This window comes from Melopsittacus undulatus, chromosome 7 (genome assembly GCF_012275295.1).
Source record: "Melopsittacus undulatus isolate bMelUnd1 chromosome 7, bMelUnd1.mat.Z, whole genome shotgun sequence".
NCBI lineage: Eukaryota > Metazoa > Chordata > Aves > Psittaciformes > Psittaculidae > Melopsittacus > Melopsittacus undulatus.
In genome coordinates this window covers 9781015-9801735 of record NC_047533.1, presented here as the reverse complement: position 1 = coordinate 9801735, position 20721 = coordinate 9781015, and the positions used below count along the sequence as shown (strand labels likewise).

At 37.6% G+C, this 20721-nt stretch overlaps 1 protein-coding gene across 1 annotated transcript in view; it reads right to left on the bottom strand.

The window, feature by feature from the left end:
- Window positions 1-316: 316 nt before the first annotated feature.
- The window catches only part of HTT (huntingtin), a 78045-nt gene continuing 57640 nt past the window's right edge, over window positions 317-20721 (bottom strand). The window contains exons 45-67 of the mRNA XM_034064580.1: window positions 20514-20590; window positions 19317-19455; window positions 17690-17812; window positions 16618-16831; window positions 16274-16419; window positions 15667-15844; window positions 15280-15378; window positions 14277-14464; window positions 12932-13058; window positions 11190-11290; window positions 10384-10538; window positions 9873-10012; window positions 9627-9709; window positions 7919-8049; window positions 7595-7724; window positions 6680-6835; window positions 5195-5385; window positions 4524-4638; window positions 4081-4294; window positions 3831-3936; window positions 2339-2501; window positions 1495-1655; window positions 317-530 (exon numbers count right to left, since the gene is read on the bottom strand). Coding sequence (XP_033920471.1) covers window positions 317-530; window positions 1495-1655; window positions 2339-2501; window positions 3831-3936; window positions 4081-4294; window positions 4524-4638; window positions 5195-5385; window positions 6680-6835; window positions 7595-7724; window positions 7919-8049; window positions 9627-9709; window positions 9873-10012; window positions 10384-10538; window positions 11190-11290; window positions 12932-13058; window positions 14277-14464; window positions 15280-15378; window positions 15667-15844; window positions 16274-16419; window positions 16618-16831; window positions 17690-17812; window positions 19317-19455; window positions 20514-20590 — 3351 coding nt within the window. The remainder of the gene's footprint in view (window positions 531-1494; window positions 1656-2338; window positions 2502-3830; window positions 3937-4080; window positions 4295-4523; window positions 4639-5194; window positions 5386-6679; window positions 6836-7594; window positions 7725-7918; window positions 8050-9626; window positions 9710-9872; window positions 10013-10383; window positions 10539-11189; window positions 11291-12931; window positions 13059-14276; window positions 14465-15279; window positions 15379-15666; window positions 15845-16273; window positions 16420-16617; window positions 16832-17689; window positions 17813-19316; window positions 19456-20513; window positions 20591-20721) is intronic.

Here is a 20721-nt window from a genome sequence, read left to right as displayed (position 1 = left end):
CCAGTTACCTTGCATGTAGTACTTGCTTGTATTTTACAGTCAGTAAGTCTCGGGGTAATCCCAAACACCTCTTGAAAAACATTGACATATTTCTTTCCACTCACAGGTCCCTGGTGTCAACAAAAACAAGAACTATACTAGACTTTTCAGGTGATTTCCAGTGCTGCAGAGCACTTGTCCATGCATTCTGCAAGTAAAACTGACAGGTCCATGTTTATCACAAATGCAACCCCAGATACTTTCTTGATCTTGCATTCCCTGTAATTCACATCAGATTCCAACACTAGACATGCAGTTCCAGTACACATCAGGGTGTTCAACATGCTGTGACCTTGTGGACATTTTGCAAACAAGTTAGCAAGCGATGATATGGGGTTCCTGGAGATGCAACCACCTCAAACACCGACTGAAAGGCTCTCCGATCTAATTCTTCGTCTATCTGATGGCGGTAGAAGTCTATGGCCACCAAACAGAAGATGTTAACATCTACTTGCTCTGATTTTCCCATTCTGCTGATAATATGTGGAAGACTGAAATGTAAGTTAAGGTCATATAATATGACAGAAGTTGCTTACCTTTTTGTACAGTAGTTTAAACACTCTTCAATAAAATGATGTATTTTTGAATTCACAAACAATACTGAAGTGCAAAATACTGTCACACAGCAATTAAACTGCTACTACAGAAATCCCATTACTTCATTAATTTAATGCAATTCTTGTCACCAGAAATTCATTTTAATCCAGGAATAGTTTTCTTTATTCACTGGAGCAGAGTGCATTAGCACCACAGTTGCAACTACTGATAGCCAAAGAGCACTGCTGAGACTGTCATTAGGAAGTTTCAAATACAACATATGGCTACTTTTTTTTGGCCTGGCCATGAAATGCAAGTTACTTTTCTGCTTGTTTGGGGTTTTGGTTGGTTTTAAATAAGCCCAACACTGATACCACCTATGTCTTTTGGCTGTTCCAACCTATTTGGCTGATGTCGTTCCACTGCCAAAGCTCGCTATTACTGCAGTGCACCTCCCAGGGGATACTTGCAAACTACTTTGCATGTAGGGAATAATCTTAATTTGAGTTTGTTCTTTGTTCTTTTTTCTTTAATATATTTTATCTTGCAGTGGGAATATAGAACAAAGCTTTTAAAGGTCACTGCAAAGCTTACTTCAAAGTAAGGACTTTTCCAATCATCTTACATAGTCACATGGAACAGATCTTGAAACAATTTTAGGTAACTTCATTCTCATAGTCTGTTTAGAGCTTCTCTTCCCCCCCCCCAAACCTGAGGCACCAATGGCACAAAGTGATATTCCCCCCAAATGTGAGGCACCAAGAGCACAGCACTATACACCACTACAAAGCACAGTAAATTTGCTTTTTTGTGTGTGTGTCAAACTTGTACTCTTATCCTTCGAGTCTATCAATGTGCTTTACAGAATAATGGTATTAGCCCAGAAATGGCACACATTCACAGTTTTTTTTAGGATACATTGCTGAAATCCATTGACTAGTGGAAGCACTGACAAAAAAACAGGAAAGACTCCACATTGCCATCGCCACTGGTGTTCTCTGTGTGAAATTAGAGAGAGACAGCATCACCCAGTCACGGACCATTGAAGACTGTCCAGTGCTATGCAGTGTCTGGAATACCTGCAAAAATATTTTACACAGGAATAAAGACATGGTAGATGGATATGGGGAAGAGTTTAGTTTCTCTTATAAGGGTTTTCTCCAGCTACAAAGCTCTGAGGTTCATAAACTGGATTCCCGGAGCCAACTCTGGGCCTAAAGAATGAACACAACGCCTAGACAAGGATTCTGCAAAAGAGTCAGCCAGGATGCAACTGGACTCAGGACATCTGTGCCAAACAGAAATAAACACACAGAAATGCAAGACTTATCTGGCATTTCCATTTTTACAGATCCAATGTGGTGTGCATATGCACTCTCAAGTGATGCATGAGTCCAGTAAGTGCTGAAGAGCAAAATACCTAGAAGCCCAACTGAGTCCAAAGGGGCTTGACTGTAGAGTTCACAAGGCCGGAAGACCTGAGCTGGCTCCTTGAGATTTAAAGAGTCTGAGCATCAGGATCATAACTATTAATTTTATCTCTATCTTCCTTTGCTCAATGATTTAACTGTATTGCTCTGAACACTTTGTCTTCCAGGTGACACAGAGATTCTAGCCTTCCATGTTGCCTGGAGGAGAAAGCTCAATCAATGCAACTGGTTTCTTAGATATAACAAAATTGGTATTTACCCCTCCAATTGAGCCCTTAGTTATACAGAAATCTTCTGAAACATTTAAGGAAAAAAAAATATATAAACACTACCTTATAAACTACTGTTGCCATGAACTGAGGGTAAGGCTGCTGATTTGATAGAAATTCTCCAATAACTTTATTCATTACATCTTGTGGTGGGAAAAAGTCATCAAGGAACTGTGGAAGGATCCGAGCCACCACTCTAGCTTCAAAAGGAAATCCCTTCCTGATCCTGAAAATAACAGAAAAAAAAGAACGTATTTTGTGACTGAATTTCAGAAAAACTCATTCTTTTCCAATTTAACTGGTGACAAAAAGAACATTTTACTTATAACTGTAGATAGGCGAGAAACTGTTCAACACTGAGGAATCCAAGTCTTCATGTAATCCTACTCTAAGAGGTCTATCAAAGCTATCAGAGGTAGTTACAGGTATCATGTCACACCCTGCCAACCCTCTCCTTTTCTAAAATATTCAGCATTTTCTGAAGCATCAGAGACAAGATTTAACAATAGGAATGCCGAAAAAAATATCAAAAAAAGACAGGGAGATCACTACTCCTAGATATCAGAGAAAAGACCATTTATAAGCAGAACACTCATTTCCAATCATAAACCTTGGCATTTTTAATTCAAGACCAGGATAACCAATGTATCAAACAGGAAAAGCAAGTTGCACCGCACTGTAGGGAGGGGAAAAGATACTCAAAGACAACTCTACTTAAGTAACACTGATTGGAAAATCTTAATAAAAGCTGCATCTGTTCACATGTCAAGAGCAACTATTTGATTATTCCCTGCAAAAGTTATCTTCTGCTTGTAGTATTCACATTTGTTTTGCTAACTCTTAGGAGCAATATCTTCAGAAGCACTCAAGCAGTGCTCTAGTTCTGTTCTCACTAAGTGCTGAAGTTAAATCCTCTTCCAGTTTTATGGAAAAACCACTGAACACTTTAAAAAATGTAAACCATTATCCCACAAACTACTATGCAAAATGTAACATGCTATGCTTACTTAAGGCAGCTTGAGATTGTCAGATCAAAACAAGAGGTTTGAAATGTTTCCATTAAACGAGTTCCATGTGAATACAGAAGTTTTACTGTACCCTTACTCTGCAATTACTTAGCAGTGCTGGAAAGAGCCACACTTGGGTGGGGGAAAGGGAAGAAGATTTTAAACTCTTAGGGTGGTTTGAAAGATTATTTCCCATAAACTAGATTTATATCTTTGATTATGCAGAAGACATCCTGAAAAGCACTTAAGAGTTTGACCTGAAGGGAGCTGGAAATACACTTATAAACTATTATGGTTTGTGCAACACACAGTATCAGTCAGTACATGTCTGTTTTCCATTTACATTCCTGTACATTTGTGCTGCCTTCAGCAATTCCATCAGTGTTATATACACTCTGTATAGCAGAAAGAAGTATCAATTTTAAGCAGTGGTAAGCAGACAAACATAATTAATTAAATATTAGAACTGTCAAACAGAGAAGTGACCACATGGTGCCAAACAATCATTTTTCTCCTGGTGCCCCATTACACAGGTTTTATCCTCTTACCTATCAAAAAGGACAGATACTCGTTCCATAGCTACAATCACAGATTCACTGTCAGGAGCAGCAGGATTTGCATCTGTGGCACGACTGGGGCTGATTTTTTCCTTTCCTAAACCAAAATAATTTGTTACAAGTTTATTCTGAATGCTAAAATAAGACATTTTTATCCTTGGTAATAAAAATAAATGCAGAAAATGAGCACTGTTAGTAAGTTAGTCACTCAGCACATGAACAGCACAAGAAAAGCAAATACCTGTGTACATGCAAGTCAGCATTAATCCAAGTGCAGCCATCGCTCTGTGGGGGCTCTGCACATTCACTCTGTCAACACTCAGTTTAACTAGTGATTCGCTATCCAGCCTAGAAAGTTGCTCTGAAAGAAGGAGTCGCTCTAATCCTCTCAGGACACAGTGATAAATAATGGATGGTGTTAATTCATCACTTCCAGACACCATGACTCCACACATCTGAAATAAAGGAAAAGGCCAGCTCCTTGTTTTTGAGGTCTATTTAGGTCATCTTCTAGCACCATATCACTGCAGCTAGTATAGAACTGCACCAGGTATTAAGGAAAACCTGATGAAACAAAACCCAAAAGCATAACTAACACCACAGTAATCAAGTTAAGTGTTAAAGATAGCTATGTGGTGATCCCAACTTACATGGTGACCTGTGACTGGAGGCATCACAACATACCTGTATAATTCCTGCAGAGAATTCAGGCCCTACGTCAAGTGGGTAATTCTCAATCAAATAGAAAGCAGCTGCACACATTACCAAGATGTGCTGTTGGTTATGGATATTCACACAACTGTAAGTAAGCAAAAACATAAGTGGTCACTTACATCAAAGTTGTCGAGGTCATAAAGAGAGACAATATAAGCAATTCTTAGACACACTAAGTATTTGTTCACATGAAATCTATGCAATTTTTAAAATCCCACAAAGTAGAACCAAGATGCCATAAGGGAGCACTGGCTATCATGAAAATCCAGTGCAATACAAGAGATTTTTCAGCAATATAATTCTATGCTATCACTGTCTGATTTGTTTAGGAGGAATAAGCTTCATAACTGATCCTGCAAGTCTTATTCCAAGAATATGCCTTTTGACAGGAAAATAGGGTACAAGGACACAATTCACCAAAGAGAAAAAAAGTCTCTCAGTGTTCCCACCCTTAAATATCCTTTTACTTCTGTAAATCAAACATAAAATTGGCTGATATTTTCAATAAAAGTGCCAAAACCTGCTTGATACAACAGCCTGTTCTCAAGTGTAGTGACAATCATAAACTATAAAGAGCCCTTTTGTTCACACATAAGCATGCAGCAGTTGGGGATAGGGAGGGAAAAGGGGAAGAGTCTTACTGTGCTACTCCTCTCAAGTTGGAGAGCAGATACTCGCTAATAATTGGGATGAGCTGCTTTGCTGTCTCATCAAGCAAGTCACATTCAAGGATATAAAGAATTCCATGCAGAGCTCCAATCCGACTTGGCATATGGGTGCTTCTTAGGGTTGATTCCAGCAGTCGACTTACTGGTTCAGCCACAGCTTTATCCTAATACAACCAATGAGTGTATTCATTAATATTAAACATTGGTTCAATACTGGTAGCTTGTCTCATTTAGAAATGCTTGGAACAAATTAAAGAGCAGTAAACATGGCATAAACCAGAGCCTGACTTTCTTAAAAGTACTTTTAATCAAATGTCACAGTATAATCAGATCTTTCAGTTAACCACAAAGGATGCTTCTGTCTGAAACTGACCAGTAGATGCCTATAGTCTGTGTCCAAAAGAATACTCTACCATCCACTAAACACAAAATAGAGTTTTCCTTTAGTTGTTCTCCAAGACCACTGGCACTCAGACCTACGTATCTTTCTCTCCACCACTCCCATAATCTGGATGAGGGGATCAAGTGCACCCTCAGTAAGTTCTGCAGACAACATCAGGTTGAGAAGGAGTGTAGATCTGCTTTAGGGTAGGAAGGCTATACAGAGGGATGTGGACAGGTTTAATCCATGGTCTGAGTCCCATTGTATGAGGTCCAATAAGGCAAAGTGTGGGGTCCCGCATTTGAGCCACAACAACTCCATGCAGTGCTACAGGCTTAGGGAAGAGCAGAAAAGGACCTGGGGGTGCTGACTGATGGCTGCTGAACATAAGCCAGCTTGTGTCCAGGCAGCCAAGAAAGCCAACAGCATCCTGGCCTGTATCAGCAATGGTGTGGCCAGCAGGGCAGGGCAGTGATCATTCCCCTATACTGGGCGGTCACAGCTTAAATCCTGTGTTCAGTTCTGGGCCACTCACTACAAGAGAGACATTGAGGTGCTGGAGCGGGTCCAGAGAGGGGCAATGGCACTGGTGAAGGGTCTGCAGCACAAGTGTGATGAAGAGTGTCTGGGGGAACTGGAGTTATTTAACCTGGAGAAAAGTAAGCTCAGGGGAGACATTATAACTTTCTCATGAGATTACAGTAACAAACCCAGCAACAGCTGTTTTTTTCCCCAGGGTTCTCATTCCTGGTCTGAAATGTAACAAGTCCAGGGCAAAGGTAACACTCAACCAAATAAGATTAACCAAAAAGCACATTAAACTAAGCTCAAACCTCAAAGACCCCAAACCAAACAACCTTTCTGTATGGATATGGGGCAACTGGAGATCATGTCTGCAACCTCTAAAAGCCCAGAACACATATCCTATTACTTCTTATAGCTACACAGATCAGCTGAAGCATTTTCTTGGACACTAACCACTCTTACCAAGTACATCAGGTTTTGCAACAGACGCTAAAGATGAGCTAACTGAGACACTCAAGAGTTTGCAATCAACTTCCATGAGAATTTCTTACCATTCCAAGAACAGCAGCAGCTTTACAAGTGGCTGGTATCAAATACTGTACAAGAATCTCATCTTCTGATGGATGCACCTTTCGCAATTCTGTCAATGTTGTATACATCATCTCAAACTGATTCCTCTCCGTAAATAAATCTGATACTGCCAGAAGCTGTACACAAATTAAAGTCAAACACAAAAAAGCCCATTAGCAGATAGCCAAAAGTCATCTTTCCCTTCTGTTATAATTGTCAGGAAATTGATTAATCTATGAAATGTGTAAACATTAACTCAAGCGTCTGGAGTAACTACTGTTGTCCAGAACTAATTCCACCATCCATCTCAGGTATCAGTTACCTCCAAAACATCTTTATTTTCTAAAAGGTTTCCAAAACCAAATCCACTAGGGTAAGTAATTCTGGAAAATTAAAGTTCATTACCATTTACAATATATCAAACCACCCCAAAACACCCTCTTGCAAGGAGAGTTTCATTTTAGTTCTTTTATGATAGTCAATAATGGCTGTCAAGACACATTCCACACCTGCGTTCTTTAGTTTTGCTTCTACACTTCATTAACTTAATTCTCTGATGCATTGTTGTCCCATCTTCATTTTCTTACAAAGAGATAGGCTAAGAAAAATCCTGAAACCTACTGTCAGCAATTAGTCAAGTTAAATACCAGCTACCAAGTAGCAATGTCTGTAACCTAGCAGCAGAACATGCAATCTAGAATGCTTATATAGGTTTAAATCAATATAATGTTACACTGATCAACTGCTCAAGTTCTATGTACAATGACCATATAATAGCACTGACAAGAAAAATCAGTGTTTCCCATATATCAAAATAAGCTTTACAAATGCTGCTTAGCTCTGAATATTTGGTAACAAGTACTCAATTGTGACTCTGAATAGTAGTTTAGACTTACTGATCGCACTACTTCGCTAATCAAGATGACAGGCGTTCTCTTGCTAGGATTTGATGGCAATATCCACTGACTATACAGTTCAAGTAAGAACTGAGAACAAGAATGTATATCAACACCAGCCCGGTGTTTCCTGCAAGGCACAATAAGCAAATGTTAAAATAACTATTCTTAAGCACTGGTAAAATACTTGATTTGAAATACTACAGTTATTTGCCAATTTATGCAGTTATTTATCTGATTTATAAACCCACTTTCTTGAAGTGAACATGAAGATAAAAAAGCTCATTGATAAGTCAAAGGAGAGACAAGAAACAAATAACACACCTAGTGTTAATAGGAGAAGTTGGTGGTGAGGAAGGAGCAGGTATGTCATTCTCATCTTCTTCATCCTCACCCCACTCTTCTTCTCTCAAAGGAGTGATATTATTTCCTAACCATATGGAGTGTATAGAGACCTTGCAACACAAAACAAAACAAACAAGAAAATAAAAACAGAAAAGAAGCAAAACACCCTCATAGATTAGAAAAAAAAATCTTAGAAGCCAAATATCATTTAAATGAGAGGCAACACAGACTCAAACAACATTTACATGAACTGCACATCACTTATTATTTTAACTAAATCTTTATCAATGCTTTAGTTTAACTCAGTTTAAACTGTATGGCACAGCAAAAACAGCAGCACCATGTGCTTAGCTCAGCAATACAGGTGGTGCTGAAAGCAGCATCGGCTAACCTGTAAGCATGCACTAGCAATGTATATGCACAATCCTACACCAACATACCAGATCTAGAATCTAAAGCAAAGTATAAATATTTTACTACTTATATTAAGCAAGAAAACAATTCAGAAAGATTTGCAATGACTGCAGTTCAATAGAAAACACATTCCTAACTCTTCTGAAACCATAACTCAACATATCTGACTGCAATATAACCTTTCTTCTGAAACCAGACAAGTCTAAGATGTCAAGTCTTTTGACTCAGGCTAGATAAAAAACTATCTACAAAGAAAAAAAACTGCTTGGCGGTTATCTATAAATAAAATTAATGCTTCAGAACAGTAAGACCTGCTGATGGCATTTCGTAAATGATCTATGTGAAGATTCCAGAACAAGATCAGTGCTTCCTATGTTTCAACGCAGGTATTACTTTTCCCTCTAAAGTTACTTATCTTACAAAGCTTAAGACTTCTTTCTAAGACAGAAATTCATCCTTACATAGAATTATTTTTCATGGTCAGCAAAAATAAACACACATTTATTTATTTTTCAAGCAGGATGTCTAATGCCCAATATTGTTATAGAGATTATAGATTTCGTAAATAACACACAAGGTCTGTAAACCTGCAGATACTGAACATTCAAGCCACTTAGACTCTCAAAAGAACACACAGACACCTAGAGACAAACAAATGTTTGTTTGGTCTTCCCTATGCAAAAGATTCCTCAAAAAAAGTCACCCAAGTGTAATATTTAAGGGTTTGTTTTTTTTTCACTAATACATACACCATTCAAATAGCAAAACAAGTACTACATTTAAAACTAATGTGTAACTTTATGCAAGACTAATTTATCAAGGACATAAATAACTGGATAAGGACTATTTTTTTAATTCACTGTATGTAGTGCTACTTTTCCAACTAGCATCATCCAGTGAAACTCACATCTCCACACTGGATTTAAAATAACATTGCTTATTTTAAGTCCAGTGATTTTAATTTCCTAAGGACTTCTGCAAGTATGCAGTAGCAGATTAAAATCTAATAGCTAGTAGAAGCTACACTTGAACACACAAGGCTCAGAAGTACAACTCAATAGCTCACAACATGGCTCACAGGCAGGCCTCAGACATACAAGCAAAAATTCTATGAGAGGTGGGAAAACTGTGAGATTCCTCTCAGCCAGCTGTAACCTACTCTGCACCCCTGAGAGCTGTTAGCTTACATCTGAGGTTAAGCAATGCCTTCTAATTTTTACAAACTGGTAGAAATGTAATAAAAGTCAAGTTCAAAGTTAAGGTTTTAACAAACCTGTCCCAGTTTATAATCCATATCTCCTATTTCTCGTTCAGTATTGATCTGCAGTAAGAGTTTTTCATGGCTGATAAGAGCACCTATAACAAACAGAAGACAACTCTTTAAAATATGCACAGAAAAGTAGATGTGAAAATGTTTTCATTTCCTGCAAACTGGATTTCAAACTAATTCCTAAGAGCATTTTCTCAACCTTTTACACATAGAGAATTCACTCTTCCCTCCCACCCCCACCACACTTACCTGTAGTGGCAGGAGAAAGTGATGGAACAGGGTCCCAAGCTTGGTATAAGTGATGTGTAGCAATATTATCTCTCTTAGATACCATTGCTTGGATTTCTTGTTCAACAATTCCCCTGATAACACTTAGCTTCCTCCCAAACCTGAAAGCCCAACAGAAAACAATTTAAGCAGATTTTCTCTTCAACATTTTTTGTGCAAGTCTAACTAGTTTATCTGACAATGTTATGTGCCTATGCTTATATTCATTATCAAGAATGCTAAAACTGAGAAATGTTGAGAAATACATTCTGCACACTGTACAAGATACTGTCTTTTTCAGATATTGTCTTTCAGCTCAACAAGTTTGTGATGCTAAGTCCGTTTAAATTCTATGTAAACAGATCCATCTGTGTACATTCTTACTTAAAAATACAGTCTATACATACTTTTGCTACAGCAAGACTATACAATTATAATTATGTATTAATCACAAGTATAGTTTTTATGCATTTTAGAACAAGGAAAAAAATACCTTGTGTCCAGAGCTTTTAAAGCTTTGTTGCGGGGCTGCTGTTCCAAACAGCTAACTGCTGGATTGCCTGCAACAGGTATTGTCATTGCACTCAGCACCAAGGAAGTTATGGCTTGTACTGCAAGAACATTAATTTGGGTCCTCTCTGTATCTTCCTGCAAAATGAAGTTACTGTAATTTGAACTGTAAATAGAATCCTGAAAGCTCTGAATATCAGTTTGCCACCTTCCACTACATTATCATTAATAAGCTTGACATCTAGACTTCTTTCCATCCAGAAATCTCTGAGTTACGCAATGCATACAAAGCACAGCAAGATATCCTCTCATCTCATCAGCCATTCCGTATGCATCCTCTCGTATCCCAACAGCATTAAAATCTCAAGATGTCCACTCTGTTCCTTCAAAGTGTTTAGTCTCTTTCTTTGCATCAACACATTAACTCCCAGTTGAAACAAAGCATCAAATAAGACCAGATCTGAACAGAAAACTCTTCAGAGAAGGAGTTCCTATTGTGCCCAAACATCTAATAAACCAAACTTTGAACTGTGTGCATGCTGAGTGACACACATATAAAGTTGAAACAGCTTGACTAATATTTCTCCATACTGGTTACACACTTGCAAAAGCTTTATCCCAGAAGACAGGTGTGTCTGAACTCACAGGGATATGAAGACAGGAAAATATAAACCAGAAATAATTCCTTGGTTTTAGTCAATACTTTCCTACTGTGCAAGTTTATTAATAGAAACATTTTTCTTACTTTAAGTAAAATTTAATTTTAAAAAATTTAGTGAATGATATTACCTCCTGTTGGTTCTCCTCTTGGTCCATCACTATAGGCTGAGTTACAAGCACACCAAGCAAAGTAGCCCAAGTCTCTTCAAACTGAGTACGGCTAATCCATCCTATGGAAACACTCAGAGATAGCCATTTATGTCTTAATACAAACACAAGCATAGAACAGCATTAAAAATTGGCACGTAATTTCCACAGATTTAGTTTCACACCATTTTCTATTGGATTACTCATTTTTTTGTAATTGCTACAGTTTAAACTAACAACATCAAAAGGACATGGAACTGTTGGAACAAGTCCAGAGGAGGCCACGAGGATGATCAGGGGACTGGAGCACCTCCCATATGAAGACAGGCTGAGAAAGTTGGGGCTGTTCAGCCTGGAGAAGAGAAGGCTGCATGGAGACCTCAGAGCAGCCTTCCAGTATATGAAGGGGGCCTACAGGGATGCTGGTGAAGTACTCTTCATTAGGGACTGTAGTGATAGGACAAGGGGTAATGGGCTGAAACTTAAACAGGGGAAAGTTTAGACTGGATATAAGAAAGAAATTCTTTACTGTAAGGGTGGTGAGGCACTGGAATGGGTTGCCCAGGGAGGTAGTGAATGCTCCATCCCTGGCAGTGTTCAAGGCCAGGTTGGACAGAGCCTTGGGTGGCATGGTTTAGTGTGAGGTGTCCCTGCCCATGGCAGGGGGGTTGGAACTGGATGATCTTAAGGTCCTTTCCAACCCTAACTATTCTATGCCCTATTTTAGGAAGTACCAACCCCATTGGACAGATTCTGCACATTATTAAAGTGGTCCTGTTGGGGTTGTTTCTTACACACATTTCAATATTTTGTCCAACTTTTAAAGCACTGAGAACTATCAGGTTCTTACAACACAAAATCATCCAGAATATGGGCTAATTCTCACAGGAAAGAAAGTTGTGGAGAATCCCATAACAATCCAAGAAATCTTCACGCCCTAAAAGCAAAATTACTGAACTGCCTAAAAAACTAGCCCATTAAAATTCAAGCACTTCTCATATAGTTTTTCCACACAGATTTTTACCTGCAGAAGACTGCAAAGAATTCCTGAATACCCTGCAATTTATACTACTGATATTTAAAGAATGTCATCTTGGGCATTACAGTGATCAAACAGAAATCAGGGATGCACCCCAAGTCAGTCAACCCGTGGACAGGGGAAGGGGGCAAAAAACCAATCAAGCAAGCAAAAAACTCCAACCACCCACTAACAACAACAAAATCCATAAGCATATCGAAAAATTGATGCATTATCCTTTACAGTCTTGTCTGCTGACAAAGAACTGAACTCTTAAGCCCTATGGTTCTCATTCAGTAAACCTTGACATATCCAGCAGCTTTCAAGTAACAGCATCTCATTTAAAATACTGAGTGGCACTAAAATCTGTTTACATAATACGCGAAAATACAGAAAAGGAGGGGAAGCAAAATATTCTCAACCATACTGTCAGGAAAACAAATGGCCATTCTGTAAAAGAGCAGGCTGAAATCAGCTTCCCGAGTTGGAACAGGGTTGGCTTTATAATTTATGATCTTTTGCTCTGCACTGAGCAGAACGTAAGAATTATTGCAGCACAATTACTAAGCTGCTCTGAAATATAATTTATCTTCCATATAAGCAACAAAAGTGAAGAAACAGTACCAGATTCTGTTATTCATTAGCTTCACAACACAGGTCAATGCCCAGTAACAGCCAACTGTACTCATTTTTAACTTTTACATACCAAGCGTATTAATGCGATAGATGAACTCCTTGAAGATTTCTTTTTCCTGAAGAAATTCTACCGGGATTTCAGGAAAAACTGTGCCAAAGTCACCTGCAGGCTTTGGTGACCAGCCTAATTTCCAGACCTAAAGAAATAGAAAGTCTACTTATCCAAACCAGAAACACTATTGACATGACAGCTATAAATACACATGTGCCGTTCAGAAGTGATATGAGTAAAGTAATCCTCCAAGTAAAAACCCACGTCAGAGAAAGACTGAAGATCTAACACAGCTAGCACACATTTTATACTGTTTTCCTACGGTGTTGCTGTGTCTTAAATTAATTGCATATTTCTCACAATTATTCAGTTCTACTGTCCAAGTTTGGATATGAAAGTGAGTAAATTCTAAACTGAAATATATGACAGCATATAAAATCTAAGCTGAAATATGACAGGAACTTAAGTGCCAGGTGACTCCTTGGTTGTGCAGAACTGATGCTGAAAAGATAATTCAGGGAAAAGAGTTCATACACTACTTATGCCTGAAAAAAAGCACACAGATATATCCAAAAAGAGGCAATAAAGTCCCAGTCACAAAAGTTAGTATTTTTATAACATCCCCTCGAAAACAGAGTGGAGAGAGAGAGGCCAAAGAAATGACCTTGCACACACTAGCAAACTCCCTTTTGTTCTACCTTATAAGTATCTAGAAATGCTGGCTTTGAAGTTTATCAAAACAAGGTCATTTCACAGTACTAACCGCATATGGAGGTAATCATGAGATATTCTTGAATCCATGTTACACTGACCAAAAAGTTGAAATACATTGTCCAACATGAGTTAGGAAAGAATGGTACTATATAACGCAAAAGTATTTGCATGGCATACCACTGTATGACACACCATACTACAGCACCACATACAAATACCTGAGTGAGTTCAGATACTACTTCAGACACCTCAGCACCACTGCATCATTGCATGATAAAAAATGAATTTGCCAATTCATGTGGCATAAAGAAAGTAGCGGTGTAGATTTTGCACTCTTTCCAGGGTAAGCAATCCCACTGAGAAGGAAATTTTAGCCTCAGGTCACTGCTTGCTCTTCCTTTCTCGAACTATCACCTGGATGTTCCTTCACATAAGAACGCAAGGAGTGACAACACTCCTTTCCAAAGTGAACTCCTATGATACCTTTACAATGTTTTGCTACTCAGAGTTTAAGATGACAAATTGGCTGATTAAACTAACTAAAGGTTGAAGCCCTACTGACGTAAAACTTAAGATGCAGTGCTGTGTGTGGTTTTCAAGAAGTTATTGAATAACTTAAATTCCTGAAAACAAAGCATAATGAACATACCAAAGGAGGTACTCTTGTGTAACTGTTCACTAGAGGCAGCCTTGCTAAACTGATGATGATGTTCTTGAGGACAGGAGTAAGGAATGCTGGGATATTGCTGTTTCTTTTGTGTCCCAGTGCCAAGACAGTCTGTAAACACTCCACCATCTCAGCTACCATTTCACAAGCTGCAGTAATGTGTTTGGTTTCTTTGTTGGGAGAAAAAGAGATCTGTTTTATGAATCTTTCAAAAGACACATAATTAAAAAATATACAGAAAACCAGAAAACGCTTAATGACTTCAGTATGTTGACTAAAAAGGACAAAACCACAATACGAATGCATACAAAGAAATATTCTACAGTATTGCAGCTAGCTGAAGAGTACTGCTACCACCCTCACAGCAACAGTTTGTCTTGTTTGACAGTCTCAGTGCTGGAGATTACTGGTACCTGAGATCTGCCAGCAAAGCAGCTGACTCGCTAACCCCAGCAAGAATAGGCCACACTGAACAGAGCACTTGTGAGAATTTAAAGTGACCAAACTCATCTCTTTTTCAGATGACAGTCTCATAGCTAGCTCTATGCTAAATTTGACAGGTAGTGTCTGTAGACAGATGTGGTATCTTGCTGCACCAGTACAGCTGGATTCCATGCTCATGGACTACATTTGACATTCACCTCAACATATTGCTCACACACTGTAGAAGGGCAGATAATGAATCTGCCATTCTTCAGAAGTAGAACTGTTACTATTTCCTCTCCCATACAAAGATAATCACACATTAAAAAGCATGCAGCATGGCTGCACCCCCTCACCCCCAAGAAAAATCTGCAGGAATATTTAACTCTCGAGAAAAAACAACTGTACCTGTTAAAAATACATCAGCCTATAGTTAATAAACATCAAATAAAAATAAGGTCTTAGAGGAAACCTTGCAGAAAAAAATAGTAATAGAAAGGGTATCTACAAGTATTTCTACAGTAAAAGTTTAAGGCAAAAGTGTAAATCACTATTTACTTACTCTGTGCATTTGAATCAACTTCACCCTCACTTAAGAAGCCTTTTGAAGTATTCTTCTTTCTTTCAGGACTAAGAAGTTGATTGCCAGGTTCAACAGCAACTAAATTAAGACAAAAATATTGAAAAGATATGGCCATTACATCTCTCATATTCCCTTTCTCTCCTCAAAGCAACATAAGAGTCAAGTATTTAACATCTCCAAGGCATCTGCCAAGTTCAAAAGTAAACACAAAGTTTTAAATGAGAAATTAAAAGTAGTAAAAAAAAATCTGGCAACAAAATAATTAAAAAGGACTTGGAAGGAATATTCCAGACACCTGGAATTTCATCAGTGATGACTGACAATTTATTAAGAAAATTTTCTCATGGCTGTTTAAATAGGACTCACCTGCTTCTACGATAAATCTAATGCAATTAATTAAGGAGCAAGCATATGTCACATTTGCTGCGGAAGCCAATAAATTCCAGAGGTTAAGCTGCTGTAATGTCAGACAGCAACAGTCCAGAGCAGCTTGAAGATCTACACTTAATGGAATCTGGTCACGCATTAAACGCCATGATAGTGCCTGGGCAAAAATAAAAATTTCCCATTAATAGCAAATTGTCACGAGGGAACTTACAACTAAAGGTGTTTGATGGTGGTTTTTTACTCAACAATATGTAGAGTTTTATTAGCAAGTTAAACTGATTTGTTTTCCTACGACAACAGAATTTAAGTACAAAAAAAATGATGAGCATTATACACTGTTTATTCAGTCTCCTACAGATCAGTGTAGGGCTACTCTCCCAAATGCCAAGATCATCGCATCAGTCAATCAACTTCTTGTCAACAGCTACCCTTGTCCCGTAAGTCCATCTGATTTACTAGCACTAGAAGAAATTTCTACACTTCCAGTTGCCCAGATCAAATATTACTTAATGGTGGCCAGTGTTAAGTCAAAGTTGTTCCCACTCCCAGTGTTTCATGACATCTTAACCATGCTGTAGTTTCTTACCTCTACTGACATCACTACGAATTTCAGGATATCGTCCTCTTTGTCAGGAGGAACACGGAGACCAGCTGGTAGTTTTGAGAGTAACAACAAATACTGAGCCAGTGCACGACAAAGTGTCATCACAGACTGATACATCACCTCATCTCCTATAAAATAAGACTGGATGAAATCTAGCAGTTTGAATTTTTTCTCCCTTAATAAATATTTTTCAGACTTATTTCCTAAGCACTTTAATGCAGGTATCTTGAGTTTTTTAAAATAGTAAGTTCATGTATTCACAAGACATCTGTAAAGTACCTTTGCAGAGGAGAGAATAAACTTAAAAAGACCATTATTTCTATTACCAAAGATATCACTTAGTTTTTTCCAGTAGGCCGATGGCTCAGTTGGAAATAGTGGTTGAAAAACCTGGTGGTTGGCAGGAAGGTTTTGTACAGCGGTAGACACATGATCCAGAGTTACCCTCCGAGCTGTTTCAAAGAAGCTGCTCTTTTGGTCTCTTGAGATTTCACTCATGCCAACGCTTAAACAAGGTGCCAACAAGCTTAGGTTGAATTCCTGAAGTCAAGTAGTAAATAAAAAGTAAAGAAATCACTTTTAAAGAGAAGCTAAGTATCCAACAGTACTATTTTGGCACACTAATATGGTGGTAAATTAACAGTTTATTAATTAACTTGTTATTATGACCTCTGCTCTAATGTGGTGTAACAATTCCATGATTAAGCTCATATTTGTCCTACATTTAAATTCCAAATACTACTGTTCTGGAAAGAAAACTCTATGCTTATTCCAAATTTTAATTTAATTTTATTTAAGTATGTGAATAAGCTTAAAGATGACCTATATATAAAGAACCTTCCAAGTAGTAAGTTTTCAAACAAATAATGTTTCTAAGCAGTTTTCCATTATTATTTCTGTATACCAGTAGCAAGTGTAACACAGAGAGTTTGAACAACATAAATTATGAGAAAACACAGTAATAATGCAAGTTGTCCTTTACACCAGATTACTATCTGTGGCCTGTTACCTGCATATTGCAAGTCATCTAGCACAGATATGTAAAAGGTTACAGAACCACCTGCTCTTGTAAGAGATTGTATGGCAAAATGAGATTATATAAAATGGTAGAACTGGATGTTTGTGACTGTAATACACAAACTAACTTTCACTTCCACTCCATAAACCCAATGTGTGCTACTAGAAAGCTACTATGAGCAGCACTGCTAGACACAGAAGTAAAACATATTTACTATTTTAGTTTACAAAATGAATTGAAATTCAAGAACTGAACTACCGGTATTAGATACATTGGAAGTGTTTACATATAAAAACATAATCTATTAATATTATCAATTAAGAACATTAAAAATAATTGCAACCTCTTCATCTGACTGTTTAATCTGATAAAGAAATTACCTTGCTGGTCATGAAGGAGTTCAGATCAGGCTGAGGAATCCTATTTACCAGTTCTGCGCCTTCTAGTAGTGCCGAGTCAGACTTGACGCAACACTGCGACCTCACCAGTGACACATACCAGTCCTTCAATAATTAAAGGAAGAAATTTATTACATATTTGTTTTCAGAAAATAGTAACAGTTTATAGGGGCAGGGGGCAAACTGCTCACTGGCACTGAATCATGGTCCATTTAAGAGATCACTAGGCCACATTAATGTCAAAGACATTAGGGTGTCTTTGTCAAAGACATTAATGAACAGACAATTGGCAAATGGACCATCTTAAACTAGACTGAGGGATGTTCACTGGCAAGTGTTCTATTTCCCTAAGAGTCTGGACAGAAAACAACAAAAAATAAGCTTAACATATAGCACAGGTGTATGCATCAGGATCCTAAAGTTGAGGAGACTACCTAGGAATAAACCTGAAATACCCCGTAGTCACACAAACATAACAGTAGTAGCAAAGTATCCAATACTATAACCAAGAAAAAGTACTCAGATTCAAATATGTGAGCAGATGAAGATAACATCTTTTAACACTCACTGAAATAATGGAAGATTATCACACATCACTGCAAATTTAACACTCACTGAAACAGAAGAAGACCATCACACATCACTGCCAAGTTACTCCTTAAATTATTAGTGATGAGTGTACAGGAATTAGTTAATTAGTTAACTGATTTAACTAAGGAATATAAAGATGCTCAGTTACCAGTTTTCTGTGGTTTCCTTGTCATAACCCTGAACTTGGTGATGTGAATTAGAATGCAGCTACACCTGCTGGAGGTTAAGAAGCATCTGGACAATGCTCTCAGTTATATGGTTTAGTTTTAGGTACCCCTGCAAGGAACAGGGAGTTGGACTGGATGACCCCTATGCATCCCTTCCAATCTGAAGTATTTATGGTTTTATGGCCTACGTAGGGGTTGTAGAGGAAGCATACAAACCCTAGTTCCTTTGTGCAGAATTTACAGTTACAGAGGAATAAGATTCTTTTCGTTAATTCGAGGACAAAGTTACACACATTTCCTATTACTGTGTATCACAGTAGAATATGAAGGAATGAAAAGGAGAAATTAGCTGTGCCATGGGACAACCAGAAAAAAAAGGAAGATACAGGCCCCACAAAAGAGAGAAGCAGTTAAGTAGTCATGATTGTTCTCTGAAAGTAATTTAAAGCTGAGAAGTGGAAACTGAGAAGTAATGCTTAATATATAAGGGACAACCAACAGTTTTGAGCAAATTAATAAAATCTATCATTGCAGCAAACACCAAGGGTATATGTCAGTCTCTACTGAACCTTATATAAATCTTTCCATCAAAATTATGCAAAGAAACAAGACCTGATAGTTTTTCACAGCACTGTCAACATAAACATCTATGCATGTGCTAATTATTCATCTTAAGTTCAACAGTCAGCCAAAACATATGAAATCATTCACTGATCTGTATTTGGGTTCGTTGACAATTCTGAGAACATTAACTGCACAGTAAAAATAAGCTGTATTTAAGTATTTTGTAATTAGCAAAGCTTGTTTACAGCCAAGGCACTTATAGCCAATCTTTCTAAACATAACCTTACTTTGTCTAGAATTACATTCTCTAAAGCTGGTTGGTCTTCTCCATCTAGTGGGTGTGAGGTAACCAGAGGTGAAGGACTAGTTGTGCCTGGTGCTACCATAAGACGAAACCTATCCAAGAGCGAGTAAAGCCTTTGATGTCTGAAAATAGAAGAACACATCAGCAGAGAACTAACTTACTCAGTTTTGTAAATCATTTAAAATTAGAAAGATATCCAGTGAGCCAATTCTAATCCTGGTAGAGAAAAGCACCATGACTTTAAGTTCTTTGTTGGATACATACTGTCATATGATGCAGAACTACATCATATGACTGCTGTCAGTAGCCAAGAAATAAACTCGGCATCATCAGTTACAAAGACTTAATTTAGATTTAAAGTTTGTACATGCTTAAGCATAAAATGCAAACTGAGGTTTTCATTATGCAGTAAAACTTTTTAAGAAGTAAGAAGAATAAAAAGTAGTGTACAGATTATTTGACTGAAGACAAATATGTACTAAGACCTATCAAACAAGAACCCTCTAAAACTAAGTAATGTTAGGTAGGAATGCAAATTACTTTCAATCTACTGCAGTCTTTGACTTCAGATTCTTTTCCTTTACTTCTTTGTTATTTCAGGCAACAGATATTAACCTCAAACAGCAATGATATCAAGAGGAATAAGAATAAATAAAGCTTTTACCAACAGTAAATAAAGCTTTTAAAAACAATGGAATTTGCTCCTTTTTGTAACAGCAGTTTAAACAGCCGAGAGACTGAACAGTTAAAACCTTTAACATGGCTGTATGGAAAAAAAAAACCAAAAACCAACAGAACAGCAAACAAAAAACCAGCCCACCTCAGCTTGGACAAAAATTCTGCAAAAGTCTGAGGAAAACATAAGTTGTTTTCAGTAATGTATTTTTTTCCTCAAGGAACAGTTCTTTCTTAAAAGTTAAATATTGACTGGGATGCAGAAAGACAACTTGATGCCTTCAAGCCTTTGAAGTAAACTGCAAATTCAACTCTGCCAAACACAACTATCCTTGTACCAAAACATGCCTGTATCTCATGAGAGATTTTACTCCTGTTTTACCTCCAAAAAGGACCCATTATTTTATATTTAAGATGACACCCAAATGTAGGATAAAAGAGTTAACACAATTAGTATTTGAATATTTCTTAGTCTGGCATTTTAACACATATTGGTATTACTTACCTTGTTGCTAATCCACTGTTTTGAAGGTATTCCTGAATTCTATCCAGTTCTTCAACTGGTAACTGAGTAATGCTGTTCTATAGGAAAGAGTCACAAGAATTATATACAGAAATAAGTAAAATACCCACAGGTTCCTTGAACAGATTTCGAAAACAATGAAAGCAGATGAAGGGAAACAAACATTCATGTACCTATATATTAAAGAAAT